The sequence below is a fragment of the Geotrypetes seraphini genome, chromosome 3 (genome assembly GCF_902459505.1).
Source record: "Geotrypetes seraphini chromosome 3, aGeoSer1.1, whole genome shotgun sequence".
Lineage (NCBI taxonomy): Eukaryota > Metazoa > Chordata > Amphibia > Gymnophiona > Dermophiidae > Geotrypetes > Geotrypetes seraphini.
This window is the reverse complement of record NC_047086.1, coordinates 250,013,652-250,038,350: the sequence shown is the minus strand read 5'-3', so window position 1 is coordinate 250,038,350 and position 24,699 is coordinate 250,013,652. Positions and strand designations below refer to the sequence as shown.

General features: G+C 44.9%; 1 protein-coding gene across 1 annotated transcript in view; it reads right to left on the bottom strand.

The window, feature by feature from the left end:
• GPR137B (G protein-coupled receptor 137B) overlaps positions 1–23,421 on the bottom strand; it is a 66,124-nt gene extending 42,703 nt beyond the window's left edge. The window contains exon 1 of the mRNA XM_033935686.1: positions 22,666–23,421. Coding sequence (XP_033791577.1) covers positions 22,666–23,034 — 369 coding nt within the window. The 5' untranslated portion in view covers positions 23,035–23,421. The remainder of the gene's footprint in view (positions 1–22,665) is intronic.
• Positions 23,422–24,699: the final 1,278 nt, after the last annotated feature.

Here is a 24,699-nt window from a genome sequence, read left to right as displayed (position 1 = left end):
TGATCTTGGTTCTTTTTCCTCCATTTTCTTTCTAATCTTCTACATTGTCTTTTGAGTTGGAGTAGATCATTATCGAACCATTGGTCTGATTTCAGATTTTTATTCACCAATTTTTTGTATGCTTCTATTGGGAGTGGCCTTAACTAATACATATGCTTGTATCTAACTAGAGTTACCCAGAATCATACGAAAAACCGGTGCGTTTGTAGAAAAACTTCACAAAATACTGCACTATCATGTCCTGACATCCATTCCATTACCGTCCCATAGACATCATCCCCTACTGGCCACGAGCCACTACTCCTCACACCTACTTTTGATGTAAATCGCGCTTCCATAGACACTTTAGACCACCTAATGCCACTTCCAGCATTAGCCATGCCCACAGTGGCATTAGATAGCCTAAAGCACCTACAATGGTGCGTTTCTGGCATTGAATTTTTTAGGCGCCTTGAAACTCAGTCAAAAATGTCATTTAAATGGTGTTTTTTCCTGAGCTTTAGGGTGCCTACCAATGCCTAAAAAATCAGCACAAGTTAGAGAATCCAAGCTTCTGTGCCTCCCTCTTCCACTTTAGAAGCTGTGGTAAGCTCCAACCAATGGGAAGGCTGCTATAGTCACAGGAGAAAGCAGGGGCTGGGCTCAAAGGTTGTGGTAGGACCTAGCCAACGGGAAGACTTCTAGTCACAGGAAGGCAGGGCTGAGCTGAAAGGGTTGTAATAGGATCCAGCCAATGAGAAGGCTTCTAGTCAGAAGGAGGAAGCTGACCTGCAAGGGCTATGGGGGAAGCAGATCTCTGCATAGGCTCTTTTCTAAAGTGACATTACTTTTCTGTGTTCACAGACATAACAGGAGTGGAGGAATAGCCAAAGGTGGGCTTCAAATCCCTCCTTGTTACCCTCCTTGTTACCAAGCTCCTCCTTGTTACCCTCTGGCAATTCACTTAACCTTTCATTATCTCAGACACAACTTAAAATTACTATCCCTTCCTTTCTAAGGGAGAGGATAGTAGATGGTATGGATGGGCTAGGGTTACCAGATGTCCAGGAAAACATGGAAATGACCTCATTTTAGAGGGGTGCCTGGATTTTTTTTTAAATGGGGGAGTTTGTCCAGGTGGGACTCCCCCACCTACCTGCTTCCTGGGCCCAACAACTGTAATTTAATCTCCCCAGTCATACTTAAACAAAATATAATGTAACTAATATAAGTGCATATAAAGTGCTCAGATCACCAACCTTAGTGTTTATTAATAAAAATTACTTGTTATAGCAAAAGAGGATAATTTATAAGGTGGTGTATAGGACCTAAGAAGGTGCTTTGATGGTCCCTTCAAACAACTTGTGCTAGTATTTTTATTAATAAACACTTTTTTGGACTTTTAAGAAATCTTAAAAGCATTAGGAAATATTTGCAAAAAGATCAATTTAGATTGTTGTACAAGCACTAATATTAAGTAAACTAGATTACTGTAACACAGTACTTGCAGACAGTACAGAATGCAGCTGTTCGGTTAATTTATAAACCAAGAAAATCACATACAATAACACCATCATATATAGCTTTACACTGGTTGCCAATTGAAGCCAGAGTCATGTTTAAGTTATGCTGTTTGGTGTTTAAAATATTATAAAGTTTGACTCCTCTGTATGATCTTAAAAAAAAAAAACCACTCAAAACTTTCTTGTTTCAGAAATTCAATCTTAGTAGTTAATGATTGGGATAATATCTTGGTTCTATATGTACATCTTAGTTAATTAATTCTATTCTTTGTGTGTAATTCGCTATGAACTATTTGTTGGCAATGGCAGGATATAAATGATTCTACTGTAACTGTAAAAATTAATACTAATATTGATTCTACAACATTTCAAGGATACATTTTAAAAACTCACTACTGTATTTTGGATTGTCAACAGTAGCAAATTCCATAAATGAGACACCTGAGTAACACTCTTAAGAGATTGTTTGCAGTTAGTTGGGCAAGACTGAAATTAACAAATTTACAAGATTTGAAGAGCATTTCAGCTAACTCTTTGAGGGCTACAATGGAGGTCTTTGGGGGGTGGGGCTGTATGTGTCCTTGGGGCCATGAACTGGAGACCACTGCAGTAAACTATAATATATGGTAGTAAAATAATACACGTTTTTGTTGTTTAGTGCAAGTTAAGAGGCAAATATTGTGTGTTATTCCCTTTATGCACTAACATACAAGATTTTAGACCCACAAATCACACATGAGAAAGGTCACCAACTAGACATCACAGCCTTCATGACCCAACAGCCCTTACACTGCCAGAGATTCAAACATCAAATGGAAAGTGGTCTCAATCCCTCTGGTCAGACCACCACACATACTCTTTCAACATTAACTGGACCAAAGACAAAAGCAAACCAAAACCCCAAAGATCAACCTACAACTCACGTAAATACATCGACCCCTCCAAATTCTGGACTGAAACAGATGCAACAATCCAAGAATGCAACCCCAAGGACTTTATCTCACAATGGTGCAGGCTAAGCACTGCTACCCTAGACGAGCTAGCCCCAATACAAACAAAACTCAGAATTAGCAGACAATTAGACAAATGGTTCGATAACGCAGTGTTTTTCAACCGCTGTTCCGCGGCACACTAGTGTGCCGCGAGATGTTGCCTGGTGTGCCATACGGTCAGGGCCGCCATCAGGGCAGTACCACCAGTCCTGCATTCAGGGGCCCGGAGCTGACAGGGGGCCCGGGCTCCCCCAGGGTCCTAGGCCACAGTCTAGGGAGAGGGGCGGTCTGCCCCACGTGGACAGGAGAGCTGGACGGGGGACCCGCGGAGTTCAATACATCTCGAGCCGCGAGGCTCGTTTTCTGTTCCTGCCTGCCCTGCAGCTAACATATAGCCGATCGCAAGCGTTCCCCGATGTCAGCGCTGACGTCGGAGGGAGGGCTTAAGCAAAGCCTGCCCTCCGACGTCAGCGCTGACGTCGGAGAATACTTCCGGTCGGCTATTTGTGCGTGGCAGGGCAGGCAGGAAGCAGAAGACAAGCCTCGCGGCTTGAGCTTCGTTTTGCTGAGAAAGTTGCAAAGATGGGCTGGGAGGCAAACATGGCACACAAAAGGGGGGAGGGAGTGCGTTTTGGACACAAGGCATGGACTTGGGAGAGAGGAAGGGAGGGAAAGAGATGCTGAGGTGGGGGAGGGAATGGGTTTTTGGACACAGAAGGCATGGACTTGGGAGAGAGGAAGGGAGGGAAAGAGATGCTGAGGTGGGGGAGGGAATGCGTTTTTGGACACAGAAGAAATGGACTTGGGAGAGAGGAAGGGAGGGAAAGAGATGCTGAGGTGGGGGAGGGAATGCGTTTTTGGACACAGAAGAAATGGACTTGGGAGAGAGGACTGGGCAAACAAATGGCAAATGCGCTTTAACGTAGATAAATGCAAGGTCATGCACATAGGGAAAAAGAACCCGTTGTTCGAGTATAAAATGGGGGGAGATTGCTGGAAGACACCGGACTTGAGAGAGACTTGGGTGTGCTAGTGGATCCATCCATGAAACCATCCGCACAGTGTGCAGCAGCCTCGAAGAAAGCCAACAGGATGCTGGGCATCATCAAGAGGGGCATATCAACCAGGACGCGGGAAGTCATCATGCCGCTGTATCGAGCGATGGTGCGCCCACATCTGGAATACTGCGTTCAATATTGGTCGCCGCACCTCAAGAAGGACATGGCAGTTCTTGAGAGAGTCCAAAGGAGGGCAACGAAACTGGTAAGAGGGCTGGAAAACTGCCCATATGCTGAGAGGCTGGATAAACTGGGGCTCTTCTCTCTGGAAAAGAGGAGGCTCAGGGGGGATATGATAGAGACCTTCAAAATACTTAGGGGCATAGAGAGGGTGGACAGGGACAGGTTCTTCAGACTAAAAGGGATGACAGGTACGAGGGGGCACTCAGAGAAACTGAAGGGAGATAGGTTCAAATCAAATGCAAGGAAGTTTTTCTTCACCCAAAGGGTCGTGGACAAATGGAATGCGCTCCCGGAGGAAGTGATCTGGCAGAGTACAGTACAGGGATTCAAACAAGGATTGGACAGATTCCTGAGGGAAAAGGGGATCGTGGGGTACTGAGGGAGGTGCTGGGGTGTTGCATAAGTATAGACAGCTCACCAGGTCGTGCAGGTGCAAGGCTGGAGGGTTAGGACATTGATGGGAAGATAGGACTTCGATGAGAAACCTAGGGGGCAAGGGGGCCCCTTCTGGTGATTAAGGCAGGTCATGACCTGTTGGGCCGCCGCGGGGGCGGACTGCTGGGCGGGATGGACCTCTGGTCTGACCCGGCAGAGGCACTGCTTATGTTCTTATGAAGGGAGGGAAAGAGATGCTGAGGTGGGGGAGGGAATGAGTGTTTGGACACAGAAGGCATGGACTTTGGAGAGAGGAAGGGAGGGAAAGAGATGGTTGTGTACACGGGGAATAGAAGAAAGGAGAATTTTTGGTCATAGGGAGGGAGTGAGGTACAGATAGTGGCATACCAGGGTGGGGGGGGCGGTCTGCCCCACCCCGGGTTTACGTCCCAAGGGGGTGCACAGCTGGCCACCCTCCAGTGTTGTCCCTAGGCCGGCAAACTGCGGCTCTTTAGCCACTTGAGTGCCACCGCCGCCATCGGGAACAGGCCGGCGCCAAGTTCTCCCTGCTTTTCCCTGTGGGGCTGGCCAACTCTCGCCACTCACGTCAATTCTGACGTCGGAGAGGACGTTCTGGGCCAGCCAATCGCTGCCTGGCTGGCCTAGAACGTCCTCTCCGACGTTAGAATTGACGACGGGTGGCGAGAGTTGGTCGGCCCCACGGGGAAGAGAAGCAGGGAGAACTTGGCGCCTGCCTGTTCCCGATTGCGGCGGTGGCACTCAAGTGAATTACTTTATATATAGTCAATATAGGCACAGAGTTAAATTTTTTAACATTTTCTAATGGTGGTGTGCCTCGTAATTTTTTTCATGAAACAAGTGTGCCTTTGCCCAAAAAAGGTTGAAAAACACTGCGATAACGAACGACTCCTACTCAAAAGACAATGCAGACGACTAGAAAGAAAATGGAGAAAGAATAACCAAGAACCCACAAAAACAGCATGGAGAAAACTAAACCAACAATACAAGCTGAAACTAAAAGAAAAAAGAAAAACACACTACACCAACCTAATAGGCAAAGAAACCCAAGACACAAAAAAACTATTCCAAATACTAAAAGAACTCACAGACACCAAACCCTATCTGGCCAATAACAGAACCCCTCACCCCTCAGCTACCTTTTAGCCAAATACTTTAAAAACAAAATCACAACTGCCAGGACTACCCTCACCGGAAGCCCAACCCACCTAGAAGAGATCACAATACCCCCCACAGAAAAAGAATCAGCTGCAGCAGACAGAACTTGATCCTACTTCCCCACAATACAATGGTCCAATCTTAACCAACTCTACAAAAAATACAGCCACGCAGCCTGCGACCTCAACCACTGCCCTCCATACCTATTAAAATCCTCCAGTACCAAATTCTGCGCTCACCTCTTACAATGGATACAAACCATACTCACAGATGGCCTTTTCCCGCAAGACCTCAGCAAAATCATTGTCACCCCAATCCTAAAAGACCCTAAAGGAGCAACAGATCAACCATCCAACTACAGACCCATAGCCTCAATACCACTTTATGTCAAACTAATGGAAGGCCTGGTAGCCAAACTCCTCACCAACTACCTAGAAGACCACAACATACTCCACCCTACACAATCGGGTTTCAGAACCAACTACAGCACAGAGACACTATTAGGTTCCCTCCTGGACACAGCTAGACAACACCTCAGCACAGATAGAAAAATGCTGATTATACAACTGGATCTCACCGCAGCATTTGACCTGGTGGACCACAACATCCTACTACAAATACTAGATACAATAGGAATCACAAAGTACACAAATGGTTTCAAGGATTCCTACAATCCAGAACTTAAAGATTAAAGTTGAACAAAGAAAAATCAGAACCATGGTCAAACCCCTGCGGCGTACCCCAAGGATCTCCACTATCCCCAACTCTCTTCAATCGCTACATTGCATCCCTCGGCACCTGCCTGGACAAATTAGGCTTAACCTCCTATAGCTAAGCAGACGACACCGCCATTCTCCTTCCTTTTGACCAACATCCTCCATGACAGACACACTATACAGGACACTTGAAACAGTAGCAACAAGGATGAAAAATCACAAACTGAAACTGAACACAGACAAGACAAAATTCATTCTCCTCGAAAATAATAAAACCCCAACCATAACAAATCTAGTAATAAACTCAATCACATATCCCATACAACCCACTCTAAAACTTTTAGGAATGACAATAGACAGATGCTGTACCATGCAACCACAAATCAAAACAATACAAAAATAATTTGTGGTCATGAGAAACATAAAGCAAGTTCGGAAATTCTTCGACAGAATACAATTCCAGCTTCCTAGTCCTAGGTCTTCTAGACTACTGCAACATACTCTATCTCCCCTGCCTCACAACCATGATAAAACAACTACAAACAGTTCAAAACATAGCGCTAAGACTTATCTATTCATTGAGGAAACACAACCACATCATGGCGGCATACCTCGACTCACACTGGCTCCCAAAACAAGCAAGAGTACAATTCAAATTCTACTGCCTACTATTTAAAACCATAAACAGAGATAGCCCAGCTTACCTAAACAACCGCCTAATCCAAACTACCTCAACCAGACATAGGAGAACTCACAAACCGTTCACGCATCCCCCAATCAGAGGCGTCAAACGAAAAAAAACTGTACGAAGGCCTTCTAGCCACACAAGCAGCAAACTAGACTACCAACTCTCCAATTTACTGATAACGACTCCAGATTACAAATCGTTCAGAAAAGAAATAAAAACCATCCTATTCAAGAAATCCTTGAAGACAAACTAACATCGCAAGACTCATCCCAATTCTCTGAAGCAACTCGCTCTACTCTTCAATTCCTCTGGAAATGGCCAGATAACTCCTTTTGTAATCCATTTTAAACCGCAAGGTAATGGCAGAATAGAAATCACTAATGTAATGTAATGTAATTTATTTATTCAATTTTCTATACCATTTTCCCAGGGGAGCTCAGAACGGTTTACATGAGTTTATGCAGGTACTCAAGCATTTTTCCCTGTCTGTCCCGGTGGGCTCACAATCTATCCTAATGTACCTGGGGTAATGGGGGGATTAAGTGACTTGCCCAGAGCCACAAGGAGCAACATGGGTTTGAACCCACAACCTCAGGGTGCTGAGGCTGTAGCTTTAACCACTGCACCACACTCTCCCCAACGGGGATAATTTTAAGAGGAGCTGCCTATTTTTTAGGGAGGAAGAACATTCACAAATTGCAATATTTTAATCATCTGTGTGCATAAATTCCAATAGGTGTAAAAGAATGCCAAACCTCAATGTGTGGGAGGATCATCTCCAACCGGTCCTGGGCATTTTGCCAGGCTCGCTCAATGGTAGTTACACTCTTGCTGCTAAGTACATTAAGATTTTTTTTCCCAGTGGAGGATCTGTTTGAAGCACTGTACAGTGGGTTCAATCAGTGTGAATGGTTCTCTCCTATATTCTATTAATAAGAGAGGTCCTATCACTTTATGGAGTTACATTTTTAATTTCTTTTAAACATGATTTGCGGAGGAACTGAAAGAAATCTTGGTGAATCTGGAAGATGTACTGAGCCAAATCAACAACTTAAAAAGTGATACATCTCCAGGACGGGATGGTATACATCCCAGGGTATTAAAAGAACTTAAACATGAAATTACTGACCTACTGTTAGTGATCTGTAACTTGTCACTAAAATCATCTGTAGTACCTGAAGATTGGAAAGTGGCCAATGTTAAGCCAGTTTTTAAAAAAGGTTCCAGGGGAGATCTGGGAAATTACAGACCAGTAAGCCTCACTTCAATGCCGGGCAAAATGGTAGAAACGATTATAAAAAATAAAATTGTGGAACACTTAGACAAACATGATTTAATGAGATGGAGTCAGCATGGGTTCAGCCGAGGGAGATCTTGCCTCACAAATTTGCTTGACTTCTTTGAAGGTGTGAATAAACATGTGGATAAAGGTGAGCCGGTTGATATAGTGCATCTAGATTTTCAGAAAGCTTTTGATAAAGTTCCTCACAAGAGGCTCCTAAGAAAATTAAAGAGTCATGGGATAGGTGGCGAAGTTCAGTTGTGGATTAGGAATTGATCACTGGAAAATCCGGTGGCATTATCATATGATACTGTATTATTTGGTACATCAATGAGAGCTAAGAGCCAAATATCTTCTAATAATAATAAACTTTTACTCATTATGACAGGGTTGCCATTCAGCATATTATGAAAAACTGGAAAAATTGGGACCGGCTGAGTTATACTTTTTGGTGGAATTATTTATGCCATATCTTTAAAATGCAGTGTGTGATAGCCATTAACAAAATATTGTAATGATTGAATGCGACTTTTTCCCTTTGCATGTACACGTCCAAGTTGGGGGGGGGGGGGGTGTTAATGTCATCTTAGGCTTAAGGACAATTGTTGGTTATAGGGGGAGGGATATTTGATGTAAAGTAGACTTTGATAGAATATTAAGTGATGTTTAAAGTGTAAATTGATTTTATTTTATATTGCACTTATTGAAAGTTTTAAAAATGAATAAAGAATTTAAAAAAAAAAATGAATTGTTTATCGGATAGAAAAAAGAGGGTAGGGTTAAATGGTCATTTTTCTCAATGGAAGAGAGTAAACAGTGGAGTGCCGCAGGGGGCTGTACTGGGACGGGTGCTATTTAACTTATTTATAAATTATCTGGAAATTGCAACAATGAGTAAGGTGATTAAATTTGCAGGTGACACTAAACTGTTCAAAGTCGTTAAAACGCATGTGGATTGTGAAAAATTGTAGGCGGACCTTAGGAAATTGGAAGACTGGGCGTCCAAGTGACAGATGAAATTTAATGTGGACAATGTCTACAAGTTACTTTATCAATGATGTCACAATGGCTGGATTGCCTTGTACTTAATTCACTTTTATTACACAAGGCAGTGATTTTGATTTCTAGAAACATGCCTTTTTGCTTTAATTAGGGGGGAATTTATCAACATGAGCCATTGGGCTACCATTAAGACTGGTTTATTGTTAAACTCAATGATTAGTAACTAGGCCTCACTGCATAAAATGGGACCTGTGCTAAAATAGCATCAGTTGGTGGTAAAATAATACATCTTAACAGTAGCCCATGTTGATAACGTCCACTCTTAGTAACCTAGGACAGCAAAAGAGCTGCTGCTCTAAGTTATCCAGATAGTTATCTCACTACTGGTGCAGAATATCACCTTTATCTGGATAGTGATGGCAGTCAGCTCAATACCTGGATATTCAGCACCAACAACCAGATAGTCGCCAGTGCTGAATATTCAAGTATGGGTTTAATAGTCGCAGCCAGTATATAAAAGAAAAACTGTCGAGTTTCAATGTTGATTTGAACGATATGTTTCCAAAAGAAAACCAAGTACAGAAAGTGAAACTAAGTAATCCATAGTACTGTACACCATTCTACAACTCAAGATGGGAACACATCAAAATGAAATACAGTGGAATCTTGGTTTACGAGCATAATTCATTCCAGAAGCATGCTCGTAAACCAAATTGCTCGTATATCAAAGCGAGTTTCCCCATAGAAAGTAAGGGAAACTCGCTTGATTCGTTCCCACCCACCCCCACCCCCCGAGGCCAGCAGCACTGCTCTATCCCCCCGAAAACTGGCATTGCTCTCCCCGCTCAAGAAGGGTGCCCCCCCCACGTGATCCAGAATCCCCCCGCCACGATCTGGCATTCCCCACGTGATTCAGCACCCCCCCCCCGCCACAATCCGGCATCCCACATGTGATCCAGCATCCCCCCACGCCGCGATCCGGCACCCCCCACCCACCCGAACACTTCGCTTCCCCTCCATCTGGCACCTGGCACAAACGCACAGGACGTGCCGGTGCCGGTTCCCGAAGATCTGCAGTCCTTTTTGTTGGGCCTTGAGCATCTGCACATGCTCAAGGCCTTCGAGTTCCCAGTCTCTCCGAGATTCTCGGAGATCCAAGAATCTCAGAGAGATTCTTTGAGAGAGCGGGAACTTGAAGGCCTTGAGCATGTGTAGATGCTCAAGGCCCAGCAAAAAGGACTGCAGATCTTCGGGCACCGGCACGTCCTGTGCGTTGGTGCCGGGTGCCAGATGGAGGGTAAGCGAAGTGTTCGGGTGGGTGGGGGGTGCCGGATCGCAGCGTGGGGGGGGTGCCGGATCACAGGGGTGGTGCCGGATCGCAGGGGGGGGGGCGCTCATACTTCGAGGCAAGCTCAGTTTGTGAGGTACCAATTTTGCGAATGTTTTGCTCGTCTTGCAAAACACTTGCAAACTGGTGCACTCGTAAACCGAGGTACCACTGTATAGGACTTTCTTTCAGTTTGGTTTTCTTAAAGAACAGAAAGGAAACAGAATTAATATGTGCTTGCTACTAACACTCACTGCACAGTAAAGATAATTTCATTGCATTTTTTTACAAATAAGATTCTCAGAAAAAATGGCGAGTTTTCATTTTTTGCTTGTCTATATGTAGCATACAAGGGCTGACAATTAAGTTTGCGAACTCATTCTAGAAAAAGCACTACATTCCTCACCTTCGAAGTACTCCCCTTGGGAAGCTATGCACCGATGCCAGCTCCTAGTCTATCCTTCAAAGCAATTTTGGAACTTTTTTTCTGGAATGCCCATCACAGCTGTATTAACCTTGATGTCCTGAATATCTTCAAAATGTCATACTTTCATTATTTACTGTATCTTTGGGTAAAGAAAAAAGTCATTGGGGGCCAGATCATGTGAGTAGGGAGGGTGTTCCAATACAGTTGTTTTCTGACTAAAAACTCCTTCACAGACAGTGGCATGTGAGCTGATGAATTATCGTGATGCAAGAGCCATGAGTTGATCAGGGCTGTGGAGTCGGAGGAGTCGGAGTCGGAGGAAATTTCGGGTACCTGGAGTCGGAGTCGGAGTCAGAAGTACAAAAAACTGAGGAGTCGGAGTCGGAACATTTATCTACCGACTCCATTTTTGAGCTTGGCATACCAATCACGAGCGATTCTTTCAGCTATAGCACCCACTTTATACACAGTACAAATGTTGCGAGCAGCTTCTGCGGCCTTAGAACCTTTATTAAAAGCAAAAAGAAGGTGGTGTCGAAAATGCTCATTTCTCTCAACTTGACATTCCATTTTTACGATCTGAAAATTAACCAGTGCTGTGGAGTCGGAGTCGAGGAGTCGGAGGAAATTTTGGGTACCTGGAGTCGTAGTCGTAGTCTGAAGTACAAAAAACTGAGGAGTCGGAGTATTTATCTACCGACTCCACAGCCCTGGAGTTGATGTGAAAAGTTCAGGTTGTTTTTGTCTTTTTCACGCAGCCTTTTCAACAATTCCAAATAGTAAACTTGGTTAACTGTATGTCCAGTTGGTACAAATTCATAATGAATAATTCCTCCGATATAAAAAAAAAGCTAGCAATACCGTTTTGACTCTTGATTTGGACTGGCGGAACTTTTTTGGTAGTGGAGAATTGGCTGACTTCCATTGTGCATTTTGATGCTGTGTTTCAGGGAGTAGCTGTGTAAGAGACCATCATCGTTGTTCACAGTCTATCCCACCAAAGTATACATAATTGAAAAACAAATAAAGAAAAAACTTAGCTTAAATTAATTTGGTGGGATAGACTGTGAACAACGATGATGGTCTCTTACACAGCTACTCCGTGATCTTTTCACTGGGATGAAAGTTGTGGGTCTGAGTGTTCACTAATCAGCACCAGCTGATAATAAAGTTTATTGAATGTGATTAAACAGAGACTATATAAGGTGATTAATGAAAGTGTATAGAGTAATTAAGACAGATAACAACAAGGTTACAGTAAACAGGAGCACATTACTGATGGGAATGAGTCTCGGCTTTGGTACATTGTGCCTTGGGTGGTTAGAGTCTTAGGCCAGGAGTATGTTGGTTTTTGTATAGTAGAATCTTCGCTGCTTTCCGGAAGGGCAATAGGTTGTCAATTGCTCTTATGGCTGGGGGGGGAGGGGGAGTTGGTTCCACAGTTTAGGCACGCTGTGGGAGTATGATCGTTTCCAAGCATTTTCCAAGTGGAGGCGATTTGCTGGAGGGTTGTGCAGCCTGAGTTCAAGTTGGGATTAGAGTGGTTTTAGCAGGTGGTAGACGGTAAGCTTTCCCGCTATGTAGTCAACTGTCATGCCTGTCATGCTGTGGAGGCACTTAAAGGCTATCATCAGCTGTTTGAAGATGGTTCACTGTTATATTGGGAGGCAGTAGGCTTGACTCAGTACAGGGGATATGTGGTTGAAAGGGACGAGGTTCTTTGCAACTGGCATTGTTCTATGGTCGGTAAACCGGTATATAGCCCTTTGCAGTAGTCCAGGCGGGACAGTACTAAGGCATACAACAGCTGGGTGAAATCGGTGTCAGAGAAGTAGCAACGGATGTGTTTCATCTGTCATAGGTAGTAGTAGGAGAATACTACACCTTGGAGATTTAGGCTGCAGGAACAGGTCAACATCCAGAATGATGTTGAAGCTGGATACTTGGTCTTTAGGTTCCAGAATGGTTTTGTCCCAGGTGAGGGATGGGTGGGTAGACACACAAGGCTTTCGGCGGATCCATAATAGTTCAGTCTTGGATAGGTTCAGTTGGAGTTTGTTGGATGTCATCCGTGCTTTAGTTTCCTCAAAGCAGGTCCACAGTTTCTCAAGTTGTGCATCCCGTGCTGCACCCAGTGGGATGTAGAACTGGATATCATCTATGAAAGAGTGGATGTGAATTCCATGGTTCTCTGTGATTTCAAGAGCTGGTCTGATGTAAATATTTAATAGTAGCGAGGATAGTAGTGCTCCCTGGGGTACACCATGCTTTGTAGTTTTTGATTTAGAGAAGTCTGAATTTGTGAGGATGCATTGGTGTTTTTGCATCAGTAAAGATTTGAACCAGGATAGTGCTATATTCCTGATCCTGATCTCTGCTAGTCTGGCTAGTAAGATGCCATGGTCAAGCGTGTCAAAGGCTGCACTCAGGCTGTTGGCTACATGGTTCCAGCAGTCATCCATTATATCAAGGAGCAGTTTCAGTGCTGTGGAAGCTTCTGAATCTTGATTGGTGTGTGGATAGGACATTCTGATTTTTAACGAATGTAATTACCTGGTTTAGAACTGCTTTTTCTAGGAGCTTCGATACAAAGGGGAAGTTGGATACTGGCCTATAGTTGCTTGGTACATCTGGGTCCAGGGTAGGCTTTTCAGTAGAGGCTTGATCACTGCTGTTTTCCATGGTGTAGGTATCTCTCCCTTGAGTTGTGAGGCATTGATTAGGGGTAGGATTGATTTGATGAAGGGACCTTTCACCAAATTCAGGAGAGAGAGTGGTCATGAGTCGTGGTCTGAAGTGATAGGGAGGAGTGAGTCTAGTGCTATTTCTAGTTTGGTTGGTGAGATTTTGTTGAAGTAATTGAGAGCTGCCATAGGGGTTTGTATGTTGGACGCAGGGTCCGGTGCTTTTCTGAGATGTGCTCGAGGAATGGGCATCAACATGGCAGATGAGGTTCAATGTGGATAAGTGTAAAGTGATGCATGTAAGTAACAAAAATCTCATGCACGAATACAGGATGTCTGGGGTGGTACTTGGAGAGACCTCCCAGGAAAGAGATTTGGGAGTTATGATCGACAAGTCGATGAAGCCGTCCATGCAATGTGCGGTGGCAGCGGCAAAAAGGGCAAACAGAATGCTAGGAATGATAAAGAAGGGGATCACAAACAGATCAGAGAAGGTTATTGTGCCACTGTACCAGGCCATGGTGCGCCCTCACCTGGAGTACTGTGTCCAGCACTGGTTGCCTTACATGAAGAAGGACACGGTACTACTCGAAAAGGTCCAGAGAAGAGCGACTAAAATGGTTAAGGGGCTGGAGGAGTTGCCGTACAGCGAAAGATTAGAGAAACTGGGCCTCTTCTCCCTCAAACAGAGGAGATTGAGAGGGGACATGATCGAAATATTCAAGGTACTGAAGGGAATAGACTTAGTAGATAAGGACAGGTTGTTCACCCTCTCCAAGGTAGGGAGAACGAAAGGGCACTCTTTAAAATTGAAAGGGGATAGATTCCGTACGAATGTACGAACTACCCAGAGAGTGGTAGAAAACTGGAACTCTCTTCCGGAGTCTGTCATAGGGGAAAACACTCTCCAGGGATTCAAGACAAAGTTAGACAAGTTCCTGCTGAACCAGAACATACGCAGGTAGGGCTAGTCTCAGTTAGGGCGCTGGTCTTTGACCAGAGGGCCGCCGCGTGAGCGGACTGCTGGGCACAATGGACCCCTGGTCTGACCCAGCAGCGGTAATTCTTATGTTCTCATGTCAAGGTTACTGCAAATGTTATATTGCTCTTGTCCTGGAAAAAGGAGGCGACAGTTTCTGCGACTTGCTCTAGGGTCTGGCTCTGGGTGGTGCCTTGAGCAGATGAGAAAAAGTTATTGGTTAGGGAGATGTCCCTGGATCAGTTTGTGAATTTTGCGATGAGTTGGGAGTAGTATATTTCCTTGGCTCCTGATCAGTTTGTTTGAAGGATTCTGACAGCCGTTTCCAAGCCTCCTTGTCTGAAGGGTGTTTAGTCTTGCACAAGGTTCTCTCTGCTTTCTGTATGTTTATTTTCATTACTCTTAGTTCTGCTATGCTTCTCAGAGTCAGCCGATGATTTTGACACAGAATTTGACAAATTTTTGCAATTGTTTTCATCAGTTCTGCTCGTTACTGGCTGTCCTGACCTTTCTTCATCAGTGACGTTTTCTCTGCCCTCAGAAAAACATTTAACCTATTTATACTCTGCTGTTTTCTTCATGGCATTATCCTATAAACTTGGACTAACATGTCCCTGATTTCACTTCCACTCTTGCCAAGTTTAACAAGAAATTAAATGTTTGTTCATTGCTTTAATTCAAGCTCCGACATTCTTGCGATGGCACATAAAAACACGCAACAACAATAATGAAGGACACTCAGCAAGACGCCACCATATGTCAACAAGAACACAGCTAAGAGACACTGATATACTAAGGTTATGAAACCTTACTGAATTGTTTGTACAGTGCTGCCAACGTAAGCGCACAGAGGCAAGTTTGCGAACTTCTCAGACCGTACATAGGGTTACCAGATGTCCAGGAAAATCCAGACATGTTCTCTTGTTAGAGGACTGTCTGGGTGCCTGCTGTCTGGGTACCTGAATGAATTTCCAAAACCTGGCAGTTTGTCCGGGTTTTGGAAAGCCCCAAGCTCGGGGCTGTGTCTGGAGAGCCGAGCATGTGTAGATGTGATGTAATGATATCACACACATGTGTGCCTGCATGCGACATCATCACGTTGCATCCTCCCATGCTCTAAGGCCCTCCAGATGTGGTCCGGACTCAGAGAAGAAGAGACGAGGTTTGGGTGGGGGGGGGGAGTGGAGCAGGCATGACTGTGGTGGAACAGGGCAGGGCCATATGTCCTCTTTCATGAGGAAATCATACTAACCCTAAGCATACATAAACTACAAGGTTTATGAGATATGTGACATGCATGAATGTAAGGCCAATAACATCATGTGATGAACACTCTGGGGATAGGTCCAGAATATTCTGACAGTGCTAGATAGTCACGTAGCTGAAGTCTTAGCTTCCTCTTTCTAGTAAATGAAGGCATGCAAGATCTCTCCATGATGAGTCCATTATATATTTTTGAACATCTAATCCAGTGGTTCCCAACCCTGTCCTGGAGGACCACAAGGCCAGTTGGGTTTCAGGATAGCCCTAATGAATATGCATGGAGCAGATTTGCATGCCTGGCACCTCTATTATATGCAGCTCTCTCTCATGCATATTCATTAGGGCTATCCTGAAAACCCAACTAGCCTGGTGGTCCTCCAGGAGAGGGTTGGGAACCACTGATCTAATCAGTCTTACAGCATGGAGGAGTAGTCTAGTAGCTAGAGCAATGACCTGAACACCTTAGAGGCCAGGGTTCAAGTGCCCCTGTGGCTCTGGACAAGTCACATAACCCTCTGTTGCTAAGATACAAACAAAGGGCAATTCGATACATCAGTACCAACTGTGTGCAGATGTGACAGAATAATAGCACTTGTGCATGTTACTGGTGCCACTCATTGGCAATTATCTGCCAAATTCCATAAATGGCACTTCACATTGTACAATTTGAGTAATGAGCTTATTACCAATAATTGGATACTAATGATCAAGTATTAACATTAATTGGTAACAATTTGGATTAGCACACACATCTTGCTGTGCTCTCTTCTATAAAGATGCATACATTGTAAATGTTTTAGTATGCAGCTGAAAAGGGGGCATGAGTGGAGGGGTGCACATAATAATATAGAATTTGGAGGATCCGCGTCTAACATACCAGGTTTCAGATAAAGTAAATCCTCGCTCCTAAAAGTTGAACATGGATCCAAATTTGTGCACCGTTTACAGAACCGTGCTCGGTGTGCATTGTTTTTGGAGCCCAAATTTGGATGCCATTTACTGAATTTAGTCCTCTATGTGGAAGTGCTAAGCACCTCACCATAATATGCATGCCAATTGCTTAGTGCGCAAGTGGGAGGGGGTGTAAACATGGGCAGGTGATAGTTGTGTCTCAATCCGTCCTCCTTTTTCTGGAGACATATGGCCTGATTTTTACTTTGCTGTATAGCTTTACTTAAGTATTCAGACTTCTTTCCTCATGTTATTTCCCTTGAATGTCTTACTTACTATCAAATAACTTGTAGTTCTTTTCCCTTCCTTTCCCTGTGTCTATGGGTTTGTTAAGTTTGTCATTAGTCATGCAAAACTCAGTTCTTGTTATGTGTTGTATTGTTCCCTAAATTTTCTAATTTTAGTGTTATGTACATCGCTTAGAATTATGATTAAGCGATTACCGTAATCAAAACCATATTAAACTTGAACTTGAAACTTCTACCATATCATTTCATTGGGGATCGCTTAGATCTAAATTCTAGCCCTCTGAACCAAAGATTAGTTTTTATGAGGCATTCTTTAAAGCCACACCCTTCCATCTATGCAGCTGGGTTGGGTCCATCCAATATATGCTTAATTTTCAGTAATGTAACTAGGTTTCATGTGCCCAAATACCATTTTACAGTGTAAAAATCAGTTCCAATTTGCATCCACCCAATATTGGTTTTATTACTATCTGAATTTGTGTTGTTATTATTATTAAACCTCTTCTCCCCCATCACTAGTCTCTTGCCTTCACCATCTTCTCTCTCATTCCCCAGCACTCTATTACTTTTTCTCTTAGTCTACCTCCCCTCCCCCTCAATTCTCCCTCCTGTTTCCCACTTAATCCCAATAGTCCCTCTTTATTTCTGCTTCATCTAACAATCTCTCTGCCACCCCCCCCCCCCATTCCCATATCCTCCCCACCCTTCTCTCCCACCAGCCTCTCTCTTCTCATCATTCCTCACACCATCTTTGCCAGCCTCTTACTCTCTCTTCAGGCCCCTCAGTAGCTTTACCAGGGCATTCATTACTTGCACTGGAAAAGGTTTCACTCATATGAAAGTAGCTGGAGCAGGTTCCCTTCAGATCAACTGGCTGCACACTAGCAGCTGTGGCATAGTTTAAACTGGTAATTTTTGCTGCTAGTGTTGTGGCCCCCTTAGAAGATGCATGGGTGCTCCATGGATCTAGTACCCCCGGCATCCACTCATCTTGTTTGTCCCTTCTGATTGCCCTGCCCTTCCCCCCCCTCTCTCTCCTCCATTAATCTCTTATCTCACCCCTTCACTTTTTTTAAAAGTATTTTTAAAGAAAAATAAAAAATAATATACAGGGAAGGCTGAGGACATGGACTTTTATATCCGACAACCATATAATAAGTTTTTGTTTAAAACCAATATACTGTATAGTGACAACATTCCCCAAATTTCCTCCCTTATAATGAACCCCTTTCCACCCTGTTATATATTGCAGCACTGAGAAACCACATCCAAACCTACTACAAGGAAAGCACAGCATTAACTTCATATCAAAAATTGTTTGTTCAAAAGACAATTATGTGATGGAGAAGAAAAAGTGGACCACAACAGCTCCAAAACCAAATGAAACTTCTTCCATTGCTCTTCTTTCTTTGCGTGTACACCTATTCCATGGCTACCTAAGTACCATGAGAGGCTCCTGGCCATTTAAATAATTTGTGTGAGGCTATCCGAAGATACTCAGTTGCACTTAACCAGACAGTACTGCTAATAAATATCCCCTCTAATGAGTCTTGCTGAAACTGACTAGTTTTTTGTGTGGTCTGGGGGCAGAGTTAGGTCAAAACCCATGAGCACCACCGCAGACCAGACCTTCTTTCCCTCGCAAGGGTCTAGGGGCAGGGGTGTCCAACCTGCGGCCCCATGAAGTATTTTGTGCGGCCCCGGTCGAGGGCGATGCAGTATTTTCCTCTGCTTCCCCCGAGTGTTTACTGTCTTGCCGGCTCCCTCCTCTGTCTTGAAGCAGTGTTTGCGCATTTGTGTGGCCCCAGAAACATTTTTTTTCGGCCAATGCGGCCCAAGGAAACCAAAAGGTTGGACACCCCTGGTCTAGGGCATCAAGCCTGGAAACAGGATAAGGGAAGACTCATCCTCTAACTCAGTGTTTTTCAACCGCTGTTCCGCGGCACACTAGTGTGCCGCGAGATGTTGCCTGGTGTGCCGCAGGGCCGCCATCAGGGCAGTACTACCAGTCCTGCATTCAGGGGCCCGGAGCTGACAGGGGGCCCGAGGCAGGGGCGCCAGTAGCTCGCCAAGGCAAAGTGAGTCGATCACCCAGGACTCACTTTGTCTTGGCGATCTAATCTATTGAGCCGATAAGTCTTCTTCTCCCCGACGTCAATTCTGCAGTCGGAGAGGAAGTTCGGGCCAGCCAATCGCTGCCTGGCTGGGCGGAACTTCCTCTCCGATTGCAGAATTGACGTCAGGGAGAGCATGCGTCGGCGTCGGCTTTGGGGCCTGTTATCCATTGGTGGGTCCTGTTCCCCGATGGCAGCGGCAGTGGCAGTGGCTTGGGGAACGGCAGGGAGAAAGAAAGAAAGGGGGCAGGCAGGGAAACAGAAGGAAAGAAGAGAAACAGAAAAAAAGAAAGAAAGGTCAGGGAGAGAGGAAGAAAAAGTTGGGGGAGGGAATGAGGTGTGGAGGAGAGAAAGCATACAGGCTGATAGAAGGGAAGAAAGATTGGATGCACAGTCAGAAGAAGAAAGTGCAACCAGAAATCACCAGACAAGGTAGGAAAAATGATTTTATTTTAAATTTAGCAAAGTGGAGGTAGTATTACCACAGTTTTCAAAGGAATTTGCCCAAATAACTTAATAGTTAACTGGGTAAATTCCCAGAGATGAAAACTTCCCTTCACTTACTATGCACAGTTCTGAATTTATATCTGCTGTCTATATTTTACAATATGGTCACCTTTTACTAAACCGCAATAGTGGTTTTTAGCGCAGGGAGCCTATAAGCGTCAAGAGCAGCACTGGGCATTCAGCGCAGCTCCCTGCGCTAAAAACTGCTATTGTGGTTTAATAAAAAGGATGGAGGGTATATTTGTCTATTTTTGTATGCTATAAAAACCAAATACAGAGAGAGACTGAGAGCTGTTGACGAAGAGCTACGTGTGTGTCTTTCTTCGATTCCAGCCAGAATATCAGCTTTGTGTTCAGCCAAACAGGCCCAGGTTTCGCACTGAATAAAGTATTTTATAATTTTTCACTATTCTGTTTACTTAATATTTCATAATAAAGTAATTATAAAATACTTTCTTTGTGTTTATTTGATTCCTATTCAAGAGAATTACTTTATATATAGTCAATATAGGCACAGAGTTAAATTTTTTAACATTTTCTAATGGTGGTGTGCCTCGTGATTTTTTTCATAAAACAAGTGTGCCTTTGCCCAAAAAAGGTTGAAAAACACTGCTCTAACTGAAGTCCTCTGAAGCACAAATCCATAGGATTCCCACAGGAAGCAAACTGCTGACCAAAGTCAAGAAGATGCCATTTTTCAGATTCAGGAAATGGTGCTGGTAGCTGCAGCCAAGCCTGGCTGAAATCCACTGCAGAATCCAGGAGCTGTGAGAAACCTATCCATCAACCTGCTGGAGATAGAGTATACTGGTTGGCCAGGAGACTGCATCTAAGATGTACCCGAGGATAAATCAAGTGCTCTCTATCTCCACCTGCTGGTTGATGTATGTAATCCACTAGTCTCTGAATTCAGCTGCTGTTGATGACAAGGAAGCTTAGTTGGCTAGCAACAATGTTCAGTCTGTTGACCAACATAAAAAAGGCTGTCCTAATTTTATGCAGGAAGTTAACCAAGCACCAGCCTAAATATTGGCCTGTGCCCAGTTAATTTCTGAGTCCTGGCCAAAAGTGGTGCCAGCTCCACCCCCTTTTCCCACCTCTCCCATCAGAAATACACAGCTCCCTTATGATCCCCCTCCCTCCTTCCCACTTTTCCTAAACATACACAATCCCCCCTTCCGATCCCTCCTCCCTTCCCCAACTATTATATAAAGTAAGATTCCACCAGTGAGCCAAGACCCTCCTCCCAATCCCCCCAGGAACATATCACCTCCCAAAACACTCCCCCACAAACACTTAGAATAGGCATCCTTGGCCTATTTGAACGCCTTGTTGGTCCTTTAGGGCGAAGGGGGCAGAAGCAAACCTCTTGCCCCTAGTGGCTGTGTGCAGAAAATGACTGCCACAAACATTTGCACCTGCCTCATGATACTACCTAATTACCATAAGTCAGCCCCTAGAGATTGCAGCAGATATTTCCTACAGGCAGCTGCTAGGGATAGCAGCAAGAGTATTTGCTCTTGCCGCCTTCACCCCACTGAATCACCAGGAATTTCAGATAGGCCCAGGGGGAAGCTATTCTAAATGGGAGTGCTTGGGGAGGGTGTATGGATCTGGGTAGGGTTGCCAGATTTCTTCCATTAAAAAAAAAAAAGAGGACACCTGGGCCGTCTCCAGCTTTGTCACATTCCCGCCCCCACACAAACCTCCCCTAGATCAGGACCACGTCTGGAGGGCATCTGCGCATGCATGGATGTTGACACGATAATATCACGTGCATGTACGCATGCGTATGATATCATCACATTGACATCCACACATGCGCAGACACCTTCCAGACGCGGCCCTGAGGTCGAGGACTTCCAAAACCTGGACAAACTGCCAGTTTTGGGAAATTCCTCTGGGCACCTGGATAGTTCTCTAAAAAGAAGAGCCTTCCCTGAGAGAAGGAGGGAGGAGAATCTTCCCTCTCTCCACTCCCACCCCCTCCCCAGAGGCATTGGCACCTCTTTAATGTTATATGGGTACGAGCTGATCTTCAGCCTGGGCTCACATAACTGTCTTATGTGGGCCCCAGCTGAATATTGGCCAGGACCCACATAAGCTCCGGAAGTCACTCCTCAAGTCCCACTCTTCTCTCGTGAACATAAGTATTTTACCCCCCTAAGTTGCACCTCTTCCTTAGGTTTTGCAGTCCGAATGCATGACTCTACATTTTTTTTAGCATTAAACTTTGGTCTAGTCTTCAAACTTTGCTAGAGCCCTCCTCGTGTGCCACTAGTGCTCTCAGCTTCTCCCCAGCCGGACTGTGTCCCCAACTGTAAGTCCTCTGGAGACAGAAAATTACCTACCATAAATGATTATAACTCACCTGGAACTACAACTGTCAAAAGGTGTGAACTAAATCTAGAAAACCTTCCCTTCCCCTAGTTTGTATACTCCTGCTTTAAATTTTGCATATTGTGGAATTGCCTTATGCCTGTAATACTGGGTCTGTATGTGCCCAACCCAGAGAACTTCCACTTTTTTGTGGCTGGAAAGAGAAGACAAACTGAGGCAGCTCCGAGGCCATCCCACCGGCTGGTAAACCCCACCCCCCCATTTTTTTCACCTGCCACTGATCCAATTCAATAAGCAGAGGGAGAAAATGGTGGCACCTCAGGTTGCATCTCTCTCTTTTACCATCTGTGCCCTGACTGGTGTTTTGAAGTGTGCATCCAAATCATTCAAAGCATTTATTACACCATGAGAGGCCCAGATCAGCCATGCATGAGAGCTATGACAGAGAGGAGGCGAAGATAAGGAATGTCAGAAGTGGGAAGGAGAAGAGAATTGCCTGGGAGATGGGGAAGAGAAGCTGAAGAGGATTTAAAGGAAAGAAATCTAGAGGATCTGGGAGTTGAAGTTATATTAAGAGGGATTAGGAAGAACACAGGAGGATTAACTGGAAGCATGTAGCTGACAGGGATTGTATGGGGGATGAGAACAGGATTGGCTGGGAGGGGATCAGCTAGGGGTGGAAGGAAGAATTTGGCTGGGGGTTGGTGGGTATGTCTAATAAGGATTGGAAGGTGACGTGGGGGGGGGGTGATTTGGAAAACTTGTTTTCTTTGAAGTATCTTTGTTATCGTTTTAGGTGACAAGACTCACGAGTACTGGTGTTCACTTACCTGCGTGAAGTAAAGGTTCATCAGAGTGAGTGTGAAAAACTGGAGACACACTGGGCAGCAGTAGAGCAGCCAAAAGGCAAAGGGGCGGAGGGAATTGGCCGCCACAAAGTTCTTGAAGTAAAAAGAAAAGAGCACAGCCCTGAGAGAGGCCCAGAGGAGGCACAGGAAGAGAAAGACTGTCTGATAGCTGAACCTTTTGTGCTTGTAGTGCAGGATCAGCCAGAGTTGCCCATAAATAAAGGCGAACAGTAGTAAATAGAAAACAGTGTACACGGTGGTCAAGCCCAGCGTCACATAGGGAGGCACAGCCGGAGACAGAGTCGGGGGCAGGGAGTCATTTCTCGCTGGGTCCCACTGAAGAGCTGCCATTTCAGTCTGGCTTCGGGAACTTCTGCTATTTGTTGCCGACTCCTTTCATCTTGCTGCGAGCAAGAAACCGAAAGAAAACAAGCTTCACTTCCTCCTCTGGCAACTCGGTGACGGCAAACAGCACATGATCACAACTCCAAAATAATTCATTCTGGGTCAGCTTTGTCCGCAGCTGGGAGGAAACCTGAAAAACGCTTGCTGAGGTGGAAAGGGTTTACAACCTGCCCCCCTCCCCCTCCTTCAACTAATGAAAAACATTTAGCTTCTTAACTAGCCACTTTACAAAATAAAATCGTGCTGATCTAACTAGGAAGTGAGTTGCAGACAGTAACTTGGTGTAAGAAGTGACTGCTGCGACTTTGCTTTCAGTCGGATCCCTTCTGTCTCTTGACCTGTGGTCCGACGCTCAGAACCTAACACTGGGGCTAGAGCCGATTAGCGCTAGACTAGGGCCCACGTTAATCTGTGCAGAATGTTAAGAGGGTTTGGGTGCAGGAAACAATGGGCTCCTTTTATCAAGCCGCGCTAGCGGGGTTAGCGCGCGAATTTTAATCACACGCTAACCCCAGCTCTGGCCAAAAAAAACTACCGCCTGCTCAAGGCAGGCCTTAGCGGCTGCGGCCGGCGGTTTAACGTGCGCTATTATCGCGCGTTAAACCGCTAGCGGCTTGATAAAAGGAGCCCAATGTGTGTGCCAAAGATTAGCGCAAATAGTATTTAAATGTAGTTAAAAGGATGGTCATTTCTTATTCCCTCCCAATGCTCAGAAAACAGCACACAAAACAAAGCTGATATTGGGGGATTATGCCTTTCAGCATTACAGAAATGATAAATAGTAGTAGTAGTAGTGAGGGTTTCCCCATGATTTACTCCTTAAAATCTGCTGGTTTTGATTGAGGCCCCTCTTACAAAATGTGATAGTGATTCATGTGTGGCAAATGTGACACAGTCCATTGAATTCCTATGGGCTGCTCTGCAATTGCTACACAGCTTTGTAAAGGGGGCCGCTGAATTTGTAAGCAGAAGGAAGCCCCTGAAAGCTTCTAAGTCAGTGTGTGGCAAACTGTGTGAAGCCGCAGCACACTAAACACGGCTTGAGGGCATCCCAGAAGCCTGAAGGCCTTCCAGATGGGGCCCTGAGCCACCAGTGGGGGGTGCTGGAAGGGAAGAGGCACAGAGAGAAGGAGAGGTGCTGGCTGACTGCCTACAAGATGTGCCGCATGCCATGAAAGGCATATCCTGTAAGCAGTCAGCTGGCACCTCTCCTCCAACCCACCCCTTGTGGCACGCAGTTTGTGATACACTGCTCTAAGTGCTGGTAGTTAGAAGCACACATGTGTGAATCCAAGCAAAGCTGAAATTGTTCCCTGCGCTTAACTATAAGCTTATAAGCTATAAGGCATAGGAAGGAGGTACTAAGGATATAGGAAGGGGCACTAAGGATATGGGAAGGAGGCACTGGGGGCACTAAGGACATGGGAAGGAGGCACTGGGGGCAATAAGGACATAGGAAGGAGCACTAAGGATATAGGAAGGGGCACTGGGAGCACTAAGGATATGGGAAGGAAGAAGGGAGGGAATAGAAAAGGACAATTGTTGGGCCTGAGTGCAGAAAGAAAGAAAGAAATAAAAGAAAGGATGCACAGTCAGAAGGAACACAACCAG